The 21,386-nt window shown below is 35.4% G+C and overlaps 1 protein-coding gene and 1 long non-coding RNA gene across 6 annotated transcripts; one reads left to right on the top strand and one right to left on the bottom strand.

Moving 5' to 3' along the window:
- Positions 1 to 2,270: 2,270 nt before the first annotated feature.
- LOC140666557 (uncharacterized) lies at positions 2,271 to 9,680 on the top strand. Its single transcript, XR_012046784.1, has 3 exons — positions 2,271 to 2,755; positions 8,215 to 8,451; positions 9,550 to 9,680. It is a non-coding gene; the product is annotated as an uncharacterized lncRNA (long non-coding RNA).
- On the bottom strand, positions 7,491 to 20,155 carry LOC140666555 (uncharacterized). Of its 5 annotated transcripts, XR_012046783.1 has the most exons (9): positions 19,516 to 20,151; positions 17,267 to 17,451; positions 15,832 to 16,070; positions 15,174 to 15,452; positions 9,562 to 9,901; positions 8,544 to 8,832; positions 8,276 to 8,435; positions 7,888 to 8,013; positions 7,491 to 7,814 (listed from the first exon to the last, which is right to left on the bottom strand). XR_012046783.1 is itself a non-coding variant. In XM_072893858.1 (8 exons), the coding sequence occupies exons 1-8, from the start codon at positions 19,675 to 19,677 to the stop codon at positions 7,943 to 7,945; spliced, it is 1,722 nt and encodes a 573-aa protein (XP_072749959.1). In that variant the 5' UTR covers positions 19,678 to 20,155; the 3' UTR covers positions 7,491 to 7,942. The 5 variants fall into 5 exon arrangements, 4 of the variants coding, with proteins under 4 accessions (XP_072749959.1, XP_072749957.1, XP_072749961.1 ...); XM_072893858.1 differs by having other exon boundaries at positions 7,491 to 8,013; positions 8,276 to 8,432; positions 19,516 to 20,155; XM_072893856.1 differs by having other exon boundaries at positions 7,491 to 8,013.
- Positions 20,156 to 21,386: the final 1,231 nt, after the last annotated feature.

The following is a 21,386-nucleotide window of genomic DNA, read 5'->3' as shown; positions in this document are numbered from 1 at the left end:
ATATATGCAAATAGGAATAACTCTCGCGATAAATTATACTTATTTAGATATTTCCGCAAAAGAATTAAAATTAGACGTAAAGTTATTTCCTTCTTTTTTTTCTGAATTAATTATTATGTAATTACATGTCTCCTATTTGGAAGAATAAGATTTCGCTTTGATACTTGATACTACATATCATTTTTTCCGATTGTACGAGCCTTTATTTCGCAAGAACAATATATTTCCCTCATAGGTATTCGTTTTCACTGTATAAAAATGAACAGACTACACATCAATAAGTTTTTCATGCAATTAACCACAGGTCGACAGGAAGACGAGAAAATCCGGTAGTAGGTTCGTGTCGCGAGCGTGAAATCGCGGAGACACGAAATCAGGGTCGCGTGACCGGAACCCTGACCGTGGCCCAATGTCGACAATTTTTCAGTGGGAATTCTTCTGGAATCTTTTCGCACAGCTTGACATATTTAGAAGCAGGGCGAATGCAACGCAGTCATTTCCGTTCGACATGAAACGTACAAATTAACTTGAGTACTGTTGCATATAACTGTATTATAATTTTATGGCGATGTAATGATGCAAACTTGAAATCCGATAGATCAAAGATTTCTTACTTTGTATTCTTTGAAATTTGTTTTTGGGGAACCAAAAGAGCCTAGAAAATTTAAATACTAAATAAAAATTTCGGGCTTAATATTATACATTCTAATATCAAAGATTTTTTTTTATTTCTTCTTAATTTTGAAGAAATAGTTTGGAATCAATTTATGAAGATTATTTATTTCATTTCATTTTATGATTTTTTGGCTAAGGATATCTTCTTTAAATTTAGATGTCTATTTTTATTATCTTTATTGTATCACAGACATGCGAGATGACATTTTTTTACTAAAAAGGAACAAAAATTACCAAATATCTGTCATATTTCTTTAAAAGTATTAAAAAAAAGCAATAGGCCGAAATGGCTGATTAGTATGCAAGTTGTTTCTATTTGGAATTCTTTTAAATATTTCTCTCAGGATTCAGGAATGTCGACCTTCGACGTACTTTTGACATGCCTCGAAGGACGACTGGTGCGCATAATTTAGAATATCTGATGCATAATTCACAACTTTTAAATTATGATAAATATCTTAGGAAGCTTATAATTTTAATAAAAAAATATAAATGTTTCATGATCTCTCAAAACGCTTACGGTAGAAATTTGCGTACATTGAAAAAAGCATTTGTCTGAAACTGCTGAACGAAAATCGATCGTGCAGTGGGTTAGTGGGTCATCGTCACGTTAATTACAAAGACTCCAAACGCTGTGTACAAGTGCAATCACCTCTGTCCAGGAAACTTCTCCAATCCCCTCTTTTCAAGTACGTCGTGCAGCCCCTTCCTGTGCGACATTTCAAATACATGTTCGACGACGTTTACTCGTGACTGACTCTCTGATTGATAATACTATTTTTTTGTGTAATATTAAATTTTATTATATATTATAATGCAATACAGATGAATCTTTCGTTTAAAAGATAAAAATGTATAATTTTAACATCTTATTTTTTTTTTAAATAAAAACTTTATTTGTATGGAAATTAAAGACCTCTAAATAAAATTTATGAGACATATCATAAAACAAAAGAATATTCAAGAGTTATAAACTAATTTTGATTTCTGTGCAAAGCCAAAAAGACATTAAAGAACTCTTTCTTCTGAAAACTTAGTCTAATAAAATTACGATTTTTCAGTATTAAGCTATTTCAAATATTTGTAGCAAACATATCACGTTCTCTATCATGAGTCAATCTTTGTAAAGAGGTTGTTTGTTTTAAAATGTAAGTAGTATTTAGAAAGGCTTCTAAAGTTTCTAAGTAGGAACCATTTGATAATATTTGTGTCTCAGGTTTAGTCTTGGGATGGATATTCCTCAGACTAGTCAAGATAGTCAGACATATCTTGACAAAGTGCTTTGAACCCGATATGGCGTGGCCGGACTAAGAAAACGTGCCGTTATGCCGAGAACTGTAATGGCTTTCTAACAGACAGCCAGGCGGACAATTCGAAAGTTTTATGCAAATAGATACGATGGTCTTCTCGCGCGCGCTTGTAAAAATCTATAAAATGCGCAACCGGTATTTGTCGACCCGACACAAATATCCGCGCGCTGTCACCGCTGCCGCCTCGTTGAGGCGAGGTACTTTCTTTCATATGCGTAATTGTTTTCCGCGTGCCTGGAACTTGCACGATGCGTAAATGACGATGCCGGTGCGATTAAACCGCGAGAAAGTTTAGTGAAACGTTCAGGAAAAGACGATTAAACATAAATTGCGAGTCACTTGAAAGCCGGCATTAATTAGTAATCATAATCGGAAACTATACAAAGTTTCTATTTATAGTTTGTCGTGTATACATTGAACTCATTTGTCAGATACTGAGAGTCGAATATCTTTTATAGAAAATTATTAATTAGAGAGAGAGAGGAATATTTTATTAGATATTAGAGTGCGTTTTGTCGTTTTTCGCTTAGACCTCAATTCGTATAAACAGTTATGCTTTAACTATTTTTATGTCTATCAATTTCACACGGTCGATTGCATTCATGCTGTTCATTTGCCGATAAAGCGACCGAGCATTGAAGTCACCAGATTGAGTAAAATAACGGGAGATATAAACACCGATGAGAGATGTGCGAGTGAGCGCCACTGCTATAATCGCGATGGTTCACTTTTACTGACCAAAAGGATGATTGAATCTCTTACAACACATTGTAAGTATTTCACGTTACAAGATTAATAACAATTTGACAATAGCATTTTCAACATATCGCTATGTAATCGTGAGTTACTTTCAGATTTTTGTTAGATATAATTGAGAAACATTTAGAAAAGTAGCTGTGTGCTACAAATAATATAATTATATTAAGGGATGTAATAATACATATATTAGGAGTGTTTGATAATATTCACTAATGTCAATTGAGTAATGACAACTTGATCAAATGCAAATATTATGCGCGCCAAGATAATCATGTAGAAAAAGCTTGAAAAATTCCTTCTCGTACGCGCATCGGGAGCAACGGCACTTCCGTCACGTAACATCCGCTTTTCTGTCACGTACTTTTGTCTTTAGATAGGCACCAGGCCATGACTTATCATGTTTATTGATGGTGAGTCGAAGCACGAAGCCAAGACAAGTCACTTTACGTGCGCCAAAACTAAATCTCTATTCGAAATATATAATTATGTTCAACTGTTATCTATGGATTTATAGATATTTCTATTTATTAAATTTATGTCCAGAAAATTTCTCTTCCAGGTAGCTTTCAACAAAAAAAAAAAAAAAACTGTAGAAAATCAATATTAAATATCAAACTCACAATAAGTTGTGAACCGAGTAAAAAAAAACTCGAGACATTTTATAGCTTTCTCGCGGTGCAAACATAAAGGGTAATGTAAGATCAAATGATACATGAGTTTAGAGCGCGGAGTAGAATGCCTGGCATTTAACTAGGAACTATCGCGTGCGAGCGAGTATAAAGGCCCTGGGGCCCGTGAGACCCCTATAACAGGTCACTGCCATCGAGAGAAGCGAACAGACAGGTTCGAAGCACTGAATCCCTTTACGGGAGAAGGGGAGCCTGTTTATCCGTTCTGCATTTACACGCGCGTAGTGACATGCAGGAACATTGTAAGATTTGCGCGAATCGAGTTATCGTGGATAAACCTCGATCTCACAAAACTCATTCAAATGTGTTAGGAATAATTTATCCCTTTAACAGACGCGCGCGAACTCTCTTCTTCCCTCTTTCTCCTCTCGGGGACGGAAGAGTGTCTTTCGTTACTTTTGTATTCAAAAGATGCGAAACGGACGTGCCTCTGGTGAGAATCCACTTTTAGAGCCGCGGTAACGCAACGGTAATCGAATTTCTGAATTACATTATATAAGCGGCGTGCGAATTACGTTACAGGAGAACGACATGAACACTTTGCTCTCGGTACCGTTGCCAATAACGGTCACCCGGTATATGCTCGAGGATGGAGCAATGTTCCGCACGATTGCAGGTCTCATCAGCGGGAGAAAAGCGCGAGACAGCGACAATTCCATGCGTCTTAATCTGTTCGCTTTACCTTTGCGAAACTGCAATCGAGGATGATTACGGTTTGCGAAACTTCTCGGGAACATTATTGTAGAGAGAATTTGCGCGTTTGTCAAATTTACGTGGATTGAATTGTGACGGATGACAGAAAATACGAACGAAAAACCGCGGTACGAATAAATTGCGAATATTAAGATATATTGTTCAGCGTTATGTCTCGGGCGAAAAGGCTTTCTCGAAAAATTACACTTACGCGCTTGTTGCGCTTTCCTCTGTAAACCGCGATATATATCAATTTCTTTTGTGCAAAATCGTTCCGTACCGCACTTAAGAACAATTTCTCCTCTTAACGCTGAAAGTTGATCAACGCAGGCATCTCGAGCTGTTACTTCTCTGTCGACATATTTTTTTATATACGTGTAGATACATTTATGCATTGCTTGCTTTATGCTTTCTAAGAACATCTGCGGAAATTGCGTTGGAATATCAATCAATGCAATTATGTATTAGTTAATGAATGTAATCTAATGAATGATAATAATAACATACAAGTCTATAATATTTTATACATCATTAATGTAATTTATCAAAACGCGAAAGTAGTTAATAATATCTACAGACTTTTTCATTATATAATAATATAATATAATATAATAATAATGATTAATAAGTAATATAATAATTAAATTAATTTTTTAAACAGAGTAATATCAAAAATTGGGCGATGGCGATCACGTAAGTTTATTTAATTATCTACTGATAAGAAAAACTATCTATTTATTTGTGTTATTAGCAAAAAACTTCAGATATTAAAACAGTATCTGTTGACCACTTTTTACTTTATGTCAACGATATGCAAATACAATGTTTTTTTTCGCTAACCGATTCATAACAAGTTTTTCTACTATTGAGTAGACATGCATATTATAATTTTATAGCAATCAATTTCCTGATGCTGTATATAAGCTTACTTTACTTCCGTGGTAAATATTAACAATGAATGCGTCTTATTAATTGAATCATTTTATATTACACTAAAATATTACAAAGCGTGCGCTAAATGCACGCCATTTATTTTTACACCATATATTATTTAATAAAATACATACATAATTAAAAAAATCTAAATTTAAAAAAAGAAATTTCTTTCCTGAATGAGTAAATTTATCTAAAATGATAAAAATATTAATGTTAAAATGCAGTGAAGACATAATTATAAAATCCCTCAATTATAATATACATTACAAATTATATATTACCTTAAAAATTTTACAAATAATGAATTCTGCAACGAGTACACCTTGATGTTGATGAAAGGGCTTATTATTAGTAAAATGTTTATTTTGAAAGAAAAGCTAATTACTACTCAAATAATATATTATTTTATAATATAAATTATACTTTATTATTAATTATATTATATACTATTGTAACAATTTTAATCAAAAATTTAATTGTGACTAATAACATGACTGTATCAAGTTAAAATTATATTAAAATAACCATCTAACAAACGATCGTAAAGTCGTACGATCGTAAAGGTGTGTAAAACGTTTACGTGCGTGGCGATAATAATTAACTGGCAACAAAACGAGTTTCTCTCTTTCCTTTAAATAAAGATCAAACTGCTCAGATATTGCGAGGATCAATAAAAGATAGGGCCACCGACGTTAAAGACGGCCAGCCAAATTTTCGTGGCGATCAAATGGGCTCGATGAGCCCGGGGATAATTGAAGATTGATGATATTACCGACCGTTTTGATTGCATTGCAGGTAATTAGACGAGTTATTTTAATGGGAATTTTTTTAACTCAGTTATTGTTTTATCAGAAATATATATATTTTTAATAGTGTGATATAGATTTTTTTATGTAGTTTCAAAAATAACAAAATAAATATTTTATTAATAAAAGCTAATAGGTTCTTAATTCAGAAATTAATCAATAAAAAAGGGCTTTAAGAACCGAACACAAGATGTGGAGCGTAAATAAAAACAATGAAAGAAAATGAATTCAAATTTATTCAAACGTTTCAGTCCTTCTTCGGGACCATCCTCAGAGATACAAAAATAATAAATAAACAGATTTCTTTGTATTTTTTAATCTCGCCCCATTATAGTGTTACATTTGAGAATGCATTTGAGTATGCATTTCTATATTTTAAACTGTGTAGTGGGCGGTCGCTAGGTGACTCATTATATCGAATGTAATCAAGTAATTGTAAATGACCACACTGTTTATTTATTATCTTTGTATCACTGAGGATGGTCTGAAAAAGGATCGAAACTGAATAAATTTGAATTCATTTTCTTTAAACATTGTTTTTGTTTAGGCCTCTACAGTTTGTGTTCGGCTTTTATTGATTGATTTAAATATTTTGTTTCAAATAATTGTTTTATCATTGATAATGCAAAGTATTATATGTGTAAGTATAATACTATATTTATGTGTAAAATAAAAAAGTAATAATGTGCCACTACATATACATATGTAGTATGAAAAACGTAAATAAATTAATAGAAAAAAATTTATTAAAATTTTAATACGTTTTCTTGTTTTAATGCATTCGAGTATCAATTGAATATGTCTTTTTTACGAGTGGATAAATAATATTTAAACTTTCTACGTCTTACGAATTTTTAAGTTATAAAATCGTGGTGCGCAAATATAAATTTTTGTATTGTTTTGTATTGTTGCTGAAAATGTGAGACATTTGAATATACACTTGATGCGTATGAAGTGTAAAGTTCGATGAAATATAACGCAACTTGAGGGCAGTCTCTTTCTGAAAGTTAGAGAGATCATTCCTTACGTCATGCTAGTGTTTGATTTTCACCGGCTACATTTCGTAAATGTGACGAGCGTAGAATTCTCTGAATTTATTTAATCATAACTGAATATCTTCTTTACGTAACTGTTGTTACTGCAGAAATATATGACTGCGGAATAAATTAAATGAAGCCATATAAGCACTTCTTCTAGAAGTTTCAAAAGTACAGCTTAAAAATTAAAATATTTTACCTTAATATAGAAGATAAAAACTTATTTAATGAGAGAAAAAGATTTAATCTTGCATAAAATATCTTTTATAATTCTATGCGCATTTAATTTGTTAATAAGATATATTTTATGGCAAAGATATGAATTTGCAACTTTCTATTAGTAAGAGGAGAAATTATTATGCAACAACCGATTTTTGATGAATGTATTTAACACATATATATTTCGATTATGTAAATAAAATATATCTCGTAAAAGAATATATTTCTAAAAATATATAATATATATATATTTTTTTTTTTCTTTAAGTTTGTATTCAAATTAATTTAAACGCAAATTTATTTCTCACAATTATGTGATGTTTGACAACTTCGATCGATCGAAGGAGGAAATAAATAATACGAGAATTGTTATTATAATTATTATTGATACTGTTATCGATATTATGTTGTTACTATTATTATTATATTGTTAGTGTGGCATCTGACGCATAACAAGATAGCACGTATGTCGGGATTGTGTTTCAGTTCGCTATTAATTAGAACCATCTTGTTAACGAGATCTTCTGTTCGTACTCGACAACAACGCAATATCATCATTGAATTTATCAATAGAGTCATACATATACAAGCTGCTTTTACTCTTGTTACATACATATACAATATCTTTAATTTGCATTGACTGTTCAGTGACATCAAATCGTTATAGATGCACATCTATAATTTTAAAATCTGAAATTAAGAGATATCAAACTTAATAAATATTTAAGTAAGTTATATTATAAAGTTAATATATTTAGCTTACCAATAATGGATTACACGTATTAAATTATTCGTTTTGCAGGCTAGGTTAGCTTTAATCATGTGAATGACCGACGATGAGGAAGGATATTAATATTAATTGAAAATTTACTTCTCTGTTGTTTGGCATCTAAAAATTGAAAAATAGAAAATATTCATATCTCGCAGTTCTTCCATCCCCTTTCTCCTTCCTCATTTTATGAGGTAGGATAAAGGCCGTTATATAACTACGAGTACACTGAACGGTCAAGGCGCAATACATGAGTAGTATGATAACGCGACGTATCAGTTAATTAAATAATTCATCAATTAACAAAAATTAATGCATCAGTAGGGATGGAGCGCGGCCAAACCGAGTCTCGGAGGTTCGGCGTAGCTGTGACGATATCTACCAGGTGTCGGAATCATCTCCAACGGCGGTCTGGCACTTTCACGGTCGAGTCCAGGGTATCTTTCGTGTTCCGATAGCTCCTGATAAGCCGTATTCCTTGTTCGCAGCTTATCACGCAATTCTCGCGAATGCTGCATACGTTCTCGAGATTCTCGCACCTGCTAATGAACCAGGGAGGTATGTTATAATTTTAAGATTATATGTTTACACAGTTTAGAGTGTGTGTGTTAAATATACAATTTTTTAAATCGTAAACACGCGATTCTTACCTCCCTTTGATCGACGGGATTTCTTTGATCTCTGAAATCCCTGCCGATCGCCGGATTTTCGTAGAAGCTTCTCGGTCGTGGCCTCGAAATTTCTGGTTCAGATGAACGTTCAATCGCATAATTATGAGTCCTGGGTCGTGCTCTGTCCTTATAAGACACACCATTTTCACCCTCCAGCGCGTCCGGCTGATTTCGTCTCATTACATGATCATGTGATGACATGGAATGCATACTCGTTCGATACTGACGACCGGATCGATCCTCGTGGACTTGTCTGGCCGATTCAGCTCTATCAAATAACAAATCGTTATAACATAATCATTTAATAAAGAATTGTTTTACGCAGAAACTCTGAACATATATACATATTGTACATATAAGCAAGATATTATTTCACGATGCTATTAATTTAGAAATTGATGAAAATTAAGAATTATATTCCTAAATATTCTTCTTTTAATAACATAACTTTTATAACATAACGAGAGTTTAAGAGAAATTTTCTATAAAAAAAGTTTCACGGAATGTAGATAGTAGACATGCAGGATATTGATGTTAAGTGCAATTTCTACAAAACAAACGTATCGAGATCTATGCCTTCATAAATCTTTCTTGTGGGAATGCGTTTGATCGGTGAAAATCTCCGTACTCGAAACCTGTTCGAGCATGGAAAGCTGAGTAGAACCGTATATGTGCAAAATGAAAAGCGCGAAAACATGTCGATGTTGCGTTTAGATCCCTGGACTGATACTCCCGACAACGACATTATATTACGACTTTTACTCCTTATCGATTCGCACGATTAATGTTGCTCAATGTTTTTCGCACTAAAACATGCTCGCGACATGATATTGCTAGATATTATATTATAAAATAATCTTCTTTCCTGGCGCAAGATAAACTTTTTTCCTATTTATGTTATCTATAATTTTTATTACACAATTTTATGGTAGAAAACTGTTAATAATATTCATAGAAATAATATTTTCTCTCCTTCTCTTTCTAGGATCTCTCTCACCTTAAAAGATGATGCTCGATGTCTCTCTGTTTGATGAAAACGGATCTCGCGTTGGCCTCCCTCTCCATAGCCTTAAACATTTCCTTGGCATCTTGGAACCTTTCTCTGGGACTGGTCACCTCGCCGGGATTGACCCTCGGCTGATATTGAGGACTCGGCGATCGCTGTCTAAACTCCGCTGCTCGTCGATTCCTGTTGCAGTTTGGCGAAATTCCTCTGTTCGCTTGGTTGGATAATCTTTCGGGGCTTCGTGGCAGTCGTGGCAATGTCAGATTCGATGCAGTTGTTTCCACTTCTGGTAGATAATCATTCTCCTCGTTTAGAGCACCCCAATCGTCATCTACAAGTAATTAACATTAACAAATTAAAATTAATAATCTTAATTTTTATATATTATATTTCTTCTATTTTGACATCAATGTCTTATAGCTTATTCAAATTAAAAAAAAATCGTTCGTAAAAGTATATAATTTTAATCTTGCGATAGTCATGCTTTACATAAAAGATAAAGAGTATATAAAATATTTTACAAGAGACAATAGAAATAGGGCAATATAAACGTCGAGATATGGTTGCAAATTTCGCTCTTCCAATTGACCCGTGGAAAATCGGTCGGCGGTAATTCTCGCGGAATCTGGCATCTTGATGAGGTCAGGAAGATTTAAAGAGCGGTAGCGGGCTAAGAGGACACAGAGGAGGCGGAGGAGTATGAAGCAAAGACGAGGTTCGAAAAGACACGAGGAGGCTGAAAGGTGCCTCGGGCTGTGGGCCGAGAATGCGGAACCTTATTCCGCGATGTACAACGGCCTCCCACGAGGTCGACTCACGCACGAATTTATGTGTATCCGCGCCGTCGCGCCGGTCGCCGTCATCAAGACAGCGTCTCATCATCATCATCATCATCAGCATGACTATCATTATCCGTTGCCGTAAACAACGACGATACGGAGCGGCGCTCTCGGCCTCCGCCTTCTCTCTGGCCGCGTCGTGGAAACGCGCATTCGGAGAAGAACTTCTTTACGCAACGATCCGCCGTAGAGAGGCGAAGTGCCGTTACTGTATTAAGTAAGAATTGGAGGGATGAAGTCAATTACATGGGATCGTCCCTGCCATCGCGGGATCGTTCGCGCACTTTTGGCATTTCGATTGTGCTCTGAGAGACAATGTATGATTATAACAATTATCATGCGTATTATTTATTACCGGGATAATCTATAAAATTGCATGTTAATCTACAAAATTGCTGAGCTATAATAACTAATGAGATACGATCCTTACCCATCATTTATATCGATAAAGATTCTAGACAGCGTAACGACATACATTCTATGAAGATATTAAATCTCCATATGTGCAATAAGGCATCGATGACTGCGTAATTGATTAACGCCGATGTAAAACGATAAATCGATAAATCTTTTAATCTTCGTCTGGAATCTAAGTAGCGTTAGAATCATTTCGCGTGAAATGCAGCCACATCACGGAAGGTGACGCAGAGACGAATCGTCGGTATAAGATATGCGCGAAGGTAGTTAAGTGTGTCATGTCGCTTTAAACCGTAAGGATTTCTGGTAGGATCGAACGGAACGTCGTTCACACGGTGGGACAGAAGTGAAAAGATTGTGATCAGGTGTTGATCATCGCGTTCCGACATCTGTTGTCTTGTCTTGTTTAATCACACGCAATGTGAAGGAGATTTTATACATGTCTCATCTTTTTCGATATTCTATGATATTTTATTTTGGAATTAATTATCGATTAATTTATCAAGTTTTAGATAATTAAAACGATTATAGCTTTAATGATAGTCAAATAATTAATATTATAATTATTATAAGTACAATGATTAAAGTTTATGAGATTTTATGCGGCCTGGTTAAACATGTAAGTAAGATCTCTCTTTCTTTTCTCTTCATTATTCATGTTTTTCGTGCTGCAACTGATTTTTTTTTTTTTTTAATATGTCTCGAACTGCTCGAGAATAACAAAGTTGCGTGAAATTTTGCATCTTGTGCGTTATACTTATAAATCGAAAAAGTAACAGTCCATCAAATACATGGATCATTACGTCGATTTTAAAACTTTATCTTAACATACTATTTGTTGTCAATTTATTGTGATTTATAATGCAAGAATTTTTTTAACGTTGCTAACGATAGAGTCATAGAGTATTTGAAATTTTCCATTCGCCAATTAATGGAAACCGCGGCTCGTAAGATGCCTAAACTCTGCGCAAAACCTACGCGCTAATCGACGACTGGCTGATTTTCGCGACCGTACGTCGTATCTGGAGGTAGCCTGAGATACATGCACCCGTCGTAGGCCATGGTACCTGCCGCTGACACGACGACGTCCTAACGGTATTCCTCTTCCACTGTAACAGGTGCTCAATACAATCTCTCTCTCTTTCTCTCTCTCTCTCTCTCTCTCTCTTCCTTTCGCATATGAATTTAATGCCACGCTGTGCTTATATACCGGTACACACACGATGCGACGGGGGTATCTTTTTTTTTCCTCTCTTCTTCATCTCGAAATTTATTCGGCGACGTTATATGGGTCAGTCGTCCGTTAAAAAACACGTTTCTCACGTGAGGAAGCCACGCCCCAGAAGACGAGCTCCTCGATTTTGGAGCTCTGATATGCGTGCAATCGCGTACATACTTAATATTCGCTCTATCGGTTCGCTTTGTATGAAAGATAAAGTAAGTAGGATGAATTCATTCGCGAGATCGTTCGAGTGCTAATAAAGCATCTATGTGTACTGAGAATTGCCGTTATATAAATATACTCATCTCTTTCTATTACTTTGCGCGTCCCCGTTTCTAAAAAGTATATATTCTAAACGAAATAAGTTTCTCTTAATTGGATTGCGAGTTTTTAGAAGCTTCCTCCTTCATCCGATACGGTTTATTGTTTGCGGTCGCTTACTTCATTTAGACAGCTTTAACCGCAAAAAGATTAGATCATAAATCATGGTAATCCTAGACGTCCGACGTAATTTTATATATATATATATATATATATATATGTATATATAATTATCAGAGATGTACATTATTTGAAATAAATGCATTTAAAATGAAAATGTAAAATGTAAAATGTCTATTTTGTATTTCGCGTTTAAAATACATGTTTTCAAAAGCCATTTTACATTTCCATTTCAATAGTTTTCATTATCCATTTTCTATTTCAAATAAATTTCTTTTGTAAATTCAAAAATTAATCGAGATATCGATAACATTAGTTCTAAATATCAATAAATGGATATTTATGTAACATTGCATTGCACTTGTTCATTGTAAAATAAATCCTAGATTAAATATTTAGTAATTTAGTCACCGTGTGTATAACCAAACTATTGTCACCCATTCATGCAATCGTATATCATGCAGTGATGCTAGAATACAGATCTAATTTCACGTAAAAAATAAGAACGGATAGTATAAGATCTACTCTAATCTAATAGATAGATAATAAGAAATTTAAATATAAATAAATATAAAAATATAAATATTAAGAAAAAGTCATTTTTATGTGAAAAAACTATTTTAAAATGTCTATTTTTCATTTCCTATTTTAAATGGATGTTTAAAAATTATCTTGTATTTCATATTTTTAAATGGAAATGTTGCAACTATTTTGCATTTTCAATTTCAAATAAATTTGGACACCCATTTTGCACATCTCTGATAATTATATCGGTTGTTTAAATATATCTTCAAGTATCTTTGTATTGTACATAAAGAGAAAGAAAGAGAGAGAGAGAGAGAGTGAGAGAGAGCACGAATAGGCTATTAATTTGCAAAATGTGATTTTTCTGTGTAACGGTCAACTTTCCTATCACGCGTAAATCGACTTTCGAAGGCTGCGATTTCGCACGTTTTCCTCGCAACGACATACGATACGTGCGACATTTTCGGGTTCGACCGAGGTGAAAGTGGACAATTTTTATTGTTAGCGAAAGCGCGTGATTTATAACAAATTGGGTCGAACTTGATTCCGTATTCAATACGATGACTGCTTGATGGCGGAAGAGCGATGCGAAAAGAGGGAAAAAAGCGAACGTGTTTAAAGACGACACGAAACGATTTTTCGTAGCTATTAGCAATTGGGTTACGGGGTCGTACAGTTCGCCACTGCCCAGTTTTCTACGAGAGCCGATAAGATTCGAGCCGACACGCACGGACACCTGTTCCGCGAGTAGAAAGCGTCCAAATTTTTGTCGTCCGATATAAATATTTGACCGCGGAACTATACATTTCCGCTTTTATGCGAAAAAAACGTTGCGAAAGTTGTTTAAATCTATGTTGCTATCTTCGATAGGTAATAATTTTTTTCACAAAAAGATAGAAAAATTTATCAATTAATTTACCTTTTTTTATATTTTTTGATAAGGATAGCAACACACAAATATATTGTTTATTAATTTTTTAAAAATATCAATTTATTTAGAACGAGATAATTTTCTACATTTATTGTGCCATTAAAAACTAATTTCGTTGATCACGGTAGTTCTGTTCGCTTCGAGAAGATTGATTATTGGGTGCACGATCGTTTCCTGAGACGGATCGCGAAAAGAAGAAGCGATGACTTTCACTTTCATGTAGCGTCCAGCATCGTCTTGCATTATCGCTTAACCGACGTAATGATGCGTCCAGTCGATAGCAGAAATTATTCTAAAAACTTTCCATTTTGCAATTAACCGCGAATTGCGTAACAACGCGAAATTTTTAGCGCATTTACATAACTACAATCTTTTTTTTTTTTTTGTTTCTGTCGATCTCTCCTCGTCTTTAAATTTCGACATTTTATATTCGCAAAATTTCTGGATCTTCGAATAGAAATTGAATAAGTTATTCAACTTTCAGAATTTAACGACTATCCCGCACACGAGACAAGGCGGCAATAAATTTAATTACCGCAGAGAGTCGACATAAATTTTCCATTAAGTATGTCAAACAAGAAATACGTACGGATCGAAATAGCAATTTCGAGATGATCCAAGCTTACGTCCTGAAAACCTATTTTCACGACATGCAATACCTATCTCTATGCAATTACTCTCAAAGAGCACATTGACCAATAATGCAGAATTTATATGAAACACGAGCGTAATACTTGCGGCAAGTTTCACATTCGCTAGACGCAATTGTCATGCTCGCAGTCAATTTTACGCATGTTCCTCCGTACAAGCTTTCTTACTTGAAATGGGATGTTGCACTGTAACTTAACGCAACGTCGGAGAATGCTCTCAGACTTTACACTGCAACGACCTACTTGCTAATTTCATACATGTGTCCTTTAATAGTAACAATAGAAATTCTAGCTCTGTTGTAGAGACAGTATCTCTAACATATTGCCTTGCTCGAGAGTTTTAATTGCCAAATAATTATATAAAATTAAAAACTGTGGAAAAATTTAAAATTTCTGAACAAGTTGCTTGAATCTAATTATATAGAACAAAGCGTTAATTTTTATGAAACAAAGAATTATTAAAAAATTAATTAAAAAATATATTTAGGAATGTCTAAATATTAAAATAAGGTATTCAAAAAAGGAAAGTATTTCAAACATAATTTTCGCACGAATTTTATACCACCAAAATGACTCACCGGAAGAGGAATCTCTGGATGGTCTGGACGGTCTCTGGCCGAGGGGATGATGCGTCTGATAAGGTGGTGGCGTTGCCGCGCTATCGGATCCTATGCCGCTGCTGGCTGCGCTCCTCGTACCACCCCTGTCGATGGCCGTGCTACCACCCACGATAGTCTGATTTAAGCAACGTCTAAACTCGATGCCGGCCAAGTTACCGCGGTGTCTGTGCACGGTGTCATAGTCACGTGGCGGCAATAATATCGGGCCGACGTCATTGTCGTCGGAATTACCTCTGCCTGAAACACGATTGTCTGCTGGTATCCATGTTACCTTGACACGTATTCGAACGAGCGCGGATGCTCTAGCGTTCGTTCTTTCGCGCAGTTAAAATCATGGGCTGCGAGAGTAGAGTTTGATATAAATATTAATGAAAGAGATTAAATGAGAAATTTTTGGACTTTTAGTGACTTTTAGTATGTATAATTTTTTCTCTCTCTCTCTCTCTTTTTTGAATTTATTAGACGATATATCTTCCTATATAAAATTTCACACGTGTCTCATACAAGATATACATACGTAATACTTTTCCAACAACATTCCACTTGTGCGCGTTGACATACATATAGAATGTTGTGTACAGCGAAATATTAAGCGAGTTTTAAAGGAGACATTCACCTAATTTCGCCCGCAGCTCGGCGGCCAGAGACTCGTAAATGGTCGTGGTTTGGACCGGATCGTGTCTGAGCTCACCGCTGCCTTCGGAAGACTCAGACTCTCTGGTACTTCGGCCATCGCTGCCTAGATTGCTGCGGATTCTGCCTTCGCTCGCCGTGACCCTGGCCAAATTGTCGGTGTGTGACGCCAACGCTTTCAATTGGCCACCCAACAATTCGGCGGTCTCGACTGAGTCGCATCTAAAATAACCAGAAAAGCAAGATGAAAGATAAAGAGAAATATTATCTTTTTGCGTTCTCAAAACGACGGAGAAATAAAATCTCGGAGAAATGATCTTGTCCTTTACACTGATACTCCTGTACGTGTAGGATTTTACTGGTGGTTTCATGCAGCACTGCGTGAAAACTGTACCGGGTGTCTTAAAACAATTTATTACCCGCAAGATAAAGATCGGATAAATAAAAAATACGATGCAAAATTTCCGTGTAGAACATGAGACGTGTGAGATTAATTTCTATTCTGCTTGCGAAAATGCGTGTGGAAAATGCACATTATATTTTTATACCTAAGATGTAAGCTCGCGATAAGCACGATCGGCGTTTCTAATGAGAAGAAAAAAGACCGGTCGTTTCTTCTCATTCAGGTCATCGGTATACTTAACGAAATTCATCGCGGAATATAATTGTATATATTCATCCAAGTTCTCTATACTACAAAATATTCTTTAACGGGACTTTCATTGAACATACCAGAGAGATCGCGCGCCTTCGCGGTTACTTCGATTTAAACAATCGCTGTCGGTGCCGCGATTCTCGCATAGAACGGCCTTTATAATCCCGTTTCTCTCTTTGCAACCACGCGCATGAAATAAAATTCGAGAATTCTTTCGAGATTCAAACAATTATAACAAATTCATGCTAATTATTCCAGTAATAGCCCCGACAATTTGCATATTAATAACAAAGTTGTTTCGAATACGAGTACATTTCTATTTGCCCGCTGCTTCGTTGCACGATATAATGTGACCGATGTGCGACTGCATGAGATTATGAAAATTATTAGCGATCTGTTAGAATTATGAAAGCCGTTAATTAAAGAACGCGGCTCGTAATGGGTGAGATCGAAATGATAAACCAAACGGACGATCTCTATTTAACTGCAAATTCGTAGCTGCATCTATTACATTTATTTCCATGTTATACATATTTCTAATAAAAGTCTATCTTTTTTAACTAATAATTAGGCAATTTACAAAGTATATTTGAATAACTATCAAAAGAACAATTATTATTAGTAAAAGAAAAAATTTATTTCAATATGAAATTTTTTTTTTTGTATAATCTTTATGAAAATATGAGTTTTCAAAGATTAATTAGTTCAATTTAATAAGTAGTTTATTGGAGATTATTTATGTCCGCGGAATAAACTCTCTGACCTGTATGCGTGCACGTGCACAGGATTGTTGGTTGCAGGATTCGGCAGAAGAAGAGTCGCGGCTACGACGTCCTCCCGTTGCACGGCTGCCAGCACCGCGTGACCTGGTACCAAGTGTTTCACCGCCGACCTCGTCGAGCCACCCGGGTGAACCGTTTGTATAATCTTCAGACCTTTGTTGCTCACCTATCGAATATAAAATGCACACCGCCGTTCACGTCGCTTGCATTGCGGAACGCGCGCGAGCGTTTCTTGCGCAAACCCTTTGTTTGCATCTCGCGGGATACATTCCACACCAACCTTTAATTGTACGGCATGCGATAAATAGTGGATAGCGAGAGATAGATTAACGATAAAGATATATAGGACGTTTTTTTTTTCTCAAACTAAAGCTTGTTAAATCTTTTATATATAAAAGCAACGTAGTACATATCGCGAGGAGAGAGAAACGACGGGTTAATAATTAATTCATAATAATAAAATCAAAGTTTCTCGCGTCGTGCTGTTTTAGCTCCCTTGATTGCCTCGTTCTTTATCTCGCATCCCGCATTCGCAAGCGTCCGTCCTTGTACTTAAAGAGAATCATGCGAGAGCAGATATACGCGAGGAGGCGTGTGTGCCGTGTAATTCTCTCTCTCCGTACAACGTGTTCCACTTCGCGAAAACACTTAATTACCGCGCCGTCGATCATCGCGACGATTCGAATTGCTGAAATGCTCGCGAGACCGGTTATGGATATTTGCCACCTACGGACAACCCCGTAGACTTTCCCGCATCGTCCATGCCCCGCGGCCAGCGCAATTACACTTACACAATAATTAGATGGATCTCATTTCGTAACGTGTCTCTTTCTACACGGTGTATGTATATGTGCGCCTTTCGCGGTGCAATTTCAACAGAATAGCGAACAAGCGGAGAAAAAGAGTTAGGAAAAAAAAAGAAAATAAAAAGATAACAAAATATAATATATTTCTGTCATATTCGTGTGTGTTTTACTGCACAATTATACGTAGGAAATGATTTTTAATAATTGCAAATACAGTTAGAGATCAAACTTAATTAATTGTAGCAACCGTTCGTCTTCCTATTCACGCATAATAATAATAATAATACTAATAATAATAATAATAATAATAATAATAATAATCTCTTAACGCAGCATGCGGTCCGGCACATCTGGCGTATTTTATAATGCAACGTAAATGAAAAATGTGCTAATCATTACAAAGAACCCGTTTGCTTCATTTGACATCGTTATTAACGAGCGTTGAATTATTCCTTACACTGTTTAAGTCGGACTTACGTTTAACGAGATTTATTGCATCACGCACCGGTAGCAAATGCGATTTCTAAACGAACGAGCGTATCCTTTTTCAGACGCCACTTGATATGCATCGAGAAGCGCATGCCACGTGCTAACATTTTTAACAGTCACGAAACAGTTTTGGCACCGTGCGTTCATTTTCTCTTTTTTCTATTCGAGGTAATGTGTTAGTACTGAACTCGTTTCTATAAGATTCGGGTCAGTGAATTTATTATTATTTTTTTATTTGCTCGGCGAATACGTAACGTTACAGATACGTAAGTTTCATGCGCTTTCAGAAAATCATTTCATTGTACATCTATCGTAACTGTTGAAAAAGAAATATCTTAAACAAATGTAAATATATGTATAAAAGAAAAAATTCTTTTATTAATACTAATCGAAAACCGGGAAAAATATGTATTCTTCGGACAAGAATTTATTCTTTATTGTTATAAAATATTACATTATATATACACAATATAAATTTTTTTTTGTAACAAGAATAAATATTCTTTTATTGATCAGAAAAGCAGAAATTTTTTAATGACTTTAAAATTCTTAAACGCATTACATGGACGACTTCTCCTCCTATCACGAATACGAGTTCCATCAAAGTTAATGCCTCTCTGTTCAGCTGTGTAATTATCGAAAATTCCCACGTTCCAATATACACCAAGGCGTCGCTAATTCGCGTCAGAAGTCGTCCGTTCCGTCGCGATCGATTGGACAGAAGACAGGGAAGATTATTTATACGAGGGAAGCAAACTGATTTGAGCGAACCTCTGACTTAGATAGGGTCGTAAGTCTTTCAATCTCTTTTGCTTTCATTACTATATAATACAAATATGTGACGCGAACTTTCGGTTATGCGCGTCAGTTAATTCGTTTCCGCTTAAGATATTTTCGGCGCTGCCGAAACCGGATTTCAAGATGGTACCGCTCACCTGCAGTGTGACCTTGAAAGGTTCTTGAAATCGTTCCCGCTCCAGCAGGTAAGCTATGGCAACGGGCATCGCGTCCACTCCCTTAGCCTCTCTCGCGCCAAGGTACCAGACGTAATAGAAGCTCTTCTTGACATCCTTGCTACCTCTCAGACGTAGGGCCATCACTCACTGTGTTCGCGCAGAAATAAATCAACTTCATCATTTTATTCTCAGGCAAGGACTCGTTATCGAGGAAACGGATTGAAACGGTAAACGCGCTGGGTAATGAACGATCCGTTATTACGAACGTATTCGACATTTAATCGAAGCACTCTTTATACGAGTGCCTGCCGATTTACATGATTTATAGTCTAACAGGCTTCCTTTTGTATTCAAAATAATGAATAAGAATTTTTCCCGTTGTATTTCAGTTTCTACTGTGTCGTATGAAAATTTAACTCGCACTGTTTTTACGAGATAAATATAATTATACAGCGTGACGATAATTTATCGCTTGATAAAGACACACCCAACTGATAGAACCATTGACACGAAGCGATAACGTAGAACATAAGAGCTTGTGTTCTTAATAATCATGACAACATATTATTATGAGTTGTGTGAAAAGTTTTACCAAATAAAACAGGAATCGAGATTATAACTACAATAACAAACAATAAATAAAAATCTTTTTTGTGCAATAAATAACGATTGAAAGTTATAGCAAAAATTTTTTAATATGTAATGCGAATATTAAATGCAAAAGTAACTGGAAATTGTGCGGATAACGTCGTGTAAAACATAAACATCTACAATTTCCTGCATAATTTTTATTTAATTATATACTTCATCTTTCTGTCTCTTGCTCTCTCTCTCTCTCTCTCTCTCTCTCTCTCTCTTTCTCTTTCTTTCTTTCTCCCTCGATTGAAGAAAAACTTCAATTTTCCACGAGCTAGACTTTTACCGTACCTGCCGCGCGAGCAAGCCTGTCGGTTCATCCACTTCCTCAATTACTTTCACGCTTAAACCCGTTTCCACGTTATCCATCTCGCGGTGAATCGTTTCCCACTGATCCTTAACGACGATGGTGCTTTACAACGGAAATATTTTACCAGTTGAAAGCGTATCGATAGATATCAACTGATGAGATAGATCATAAAAATTCATATCTTTTTAAAGTAGGTGCGATCTTGACGAATAATAATTTTTAGTATTCTATTATTGTTGTTCTTACAATATAATTTTGTTAAAATATATATATAAAGTATTTATTACGTCAGTGAGAGGATATCTCTTGATTTACTGATTTTTTCATTTAATAATCTTAGAGTGAATTTTGATACGCTTTTCTTTCTCCTGATCTTTAAATTGACATTTAGTCGTAACATTTGTCCGTAACTACTTAACGTACTTTGCACGTCTCTTTTATTTGACGCTACACATGCGTGTTGAATTTTAAATATCTTGATTGAATCTCTTTGCACGCGTGGCTATATTCTTTCAAAATACCTCGAAAGATTTTTAATAATTTTGTAAATATTTTTTTCTTAATAAATCAGTATTAATTAGTCTCAACATTTATACGTCTCGCGTCTTAAAATTAATCTTGCCGATTTTAAAGAGATTTTTATTTCAGTTGTAAAAAGAAGAGAAGCCCTGTTTCTTTCGAAACATTGAGACGATCCTGGACATTTTAAGGATGCTCATCACCGAGATCGATGAGAAGTTGGTAGCCCTACGCAACAGCCCTAGTCCCTGCATCGAGGAGATATTGGGGCCCTATACTTTACTATACATCGCCACTTGCCTGTATATATGTCGGCGATCTTCGCCTCGCGTTTCGCAGCTAATCCTGAAGAAAATCCGCAAAGTCGGGGGTCTCTCGCACGAAA

This window comes from Anoplolepis gracilipes, chromosome 6 (genome assembly GCF_047496725.1).
Source record: "Anoplolepis gracilipes chromosome 6, ASM4749672v1, whole genome shotgun sequence".
Lineage (NCBI taxonomy): Eukaryota > Metazoa > Arthropoda > Insecta > Hymenoptera > Formicidae > Anoplolepis > Anoplolepis gracilipes.
Note: the sequence above shows the minus strand (reverse complement) of the source record. Positions and strands in the feature narration are given on the sequence as shown.

Bases quoted from the DNA above. Each gene is read 5' to 3' on its own strand.
- LOC140666555 (XM_072893856.1), bottom strand. From the start codon at position 19,677: ATGGCCCTACGTCTGAGAGGTAGCAAGGATGTCAAGAAGAGCTTCTAT. The intron at 15,453-15,831 runs GTGAATGTCTCC...ATCGTGTTTCAG, and splicing joins CGAGCTGCGGGCGAAATTAG to GCAGAGGTAATTCCGACGAC. The intron at 8,436-8,543 runs GTAAGAATCGCG...CTGGTTCATTAG, and splicing joins ATCCCGTCGATCAAAGGGAG to CAGGTGCGAGAATCTCGAGA.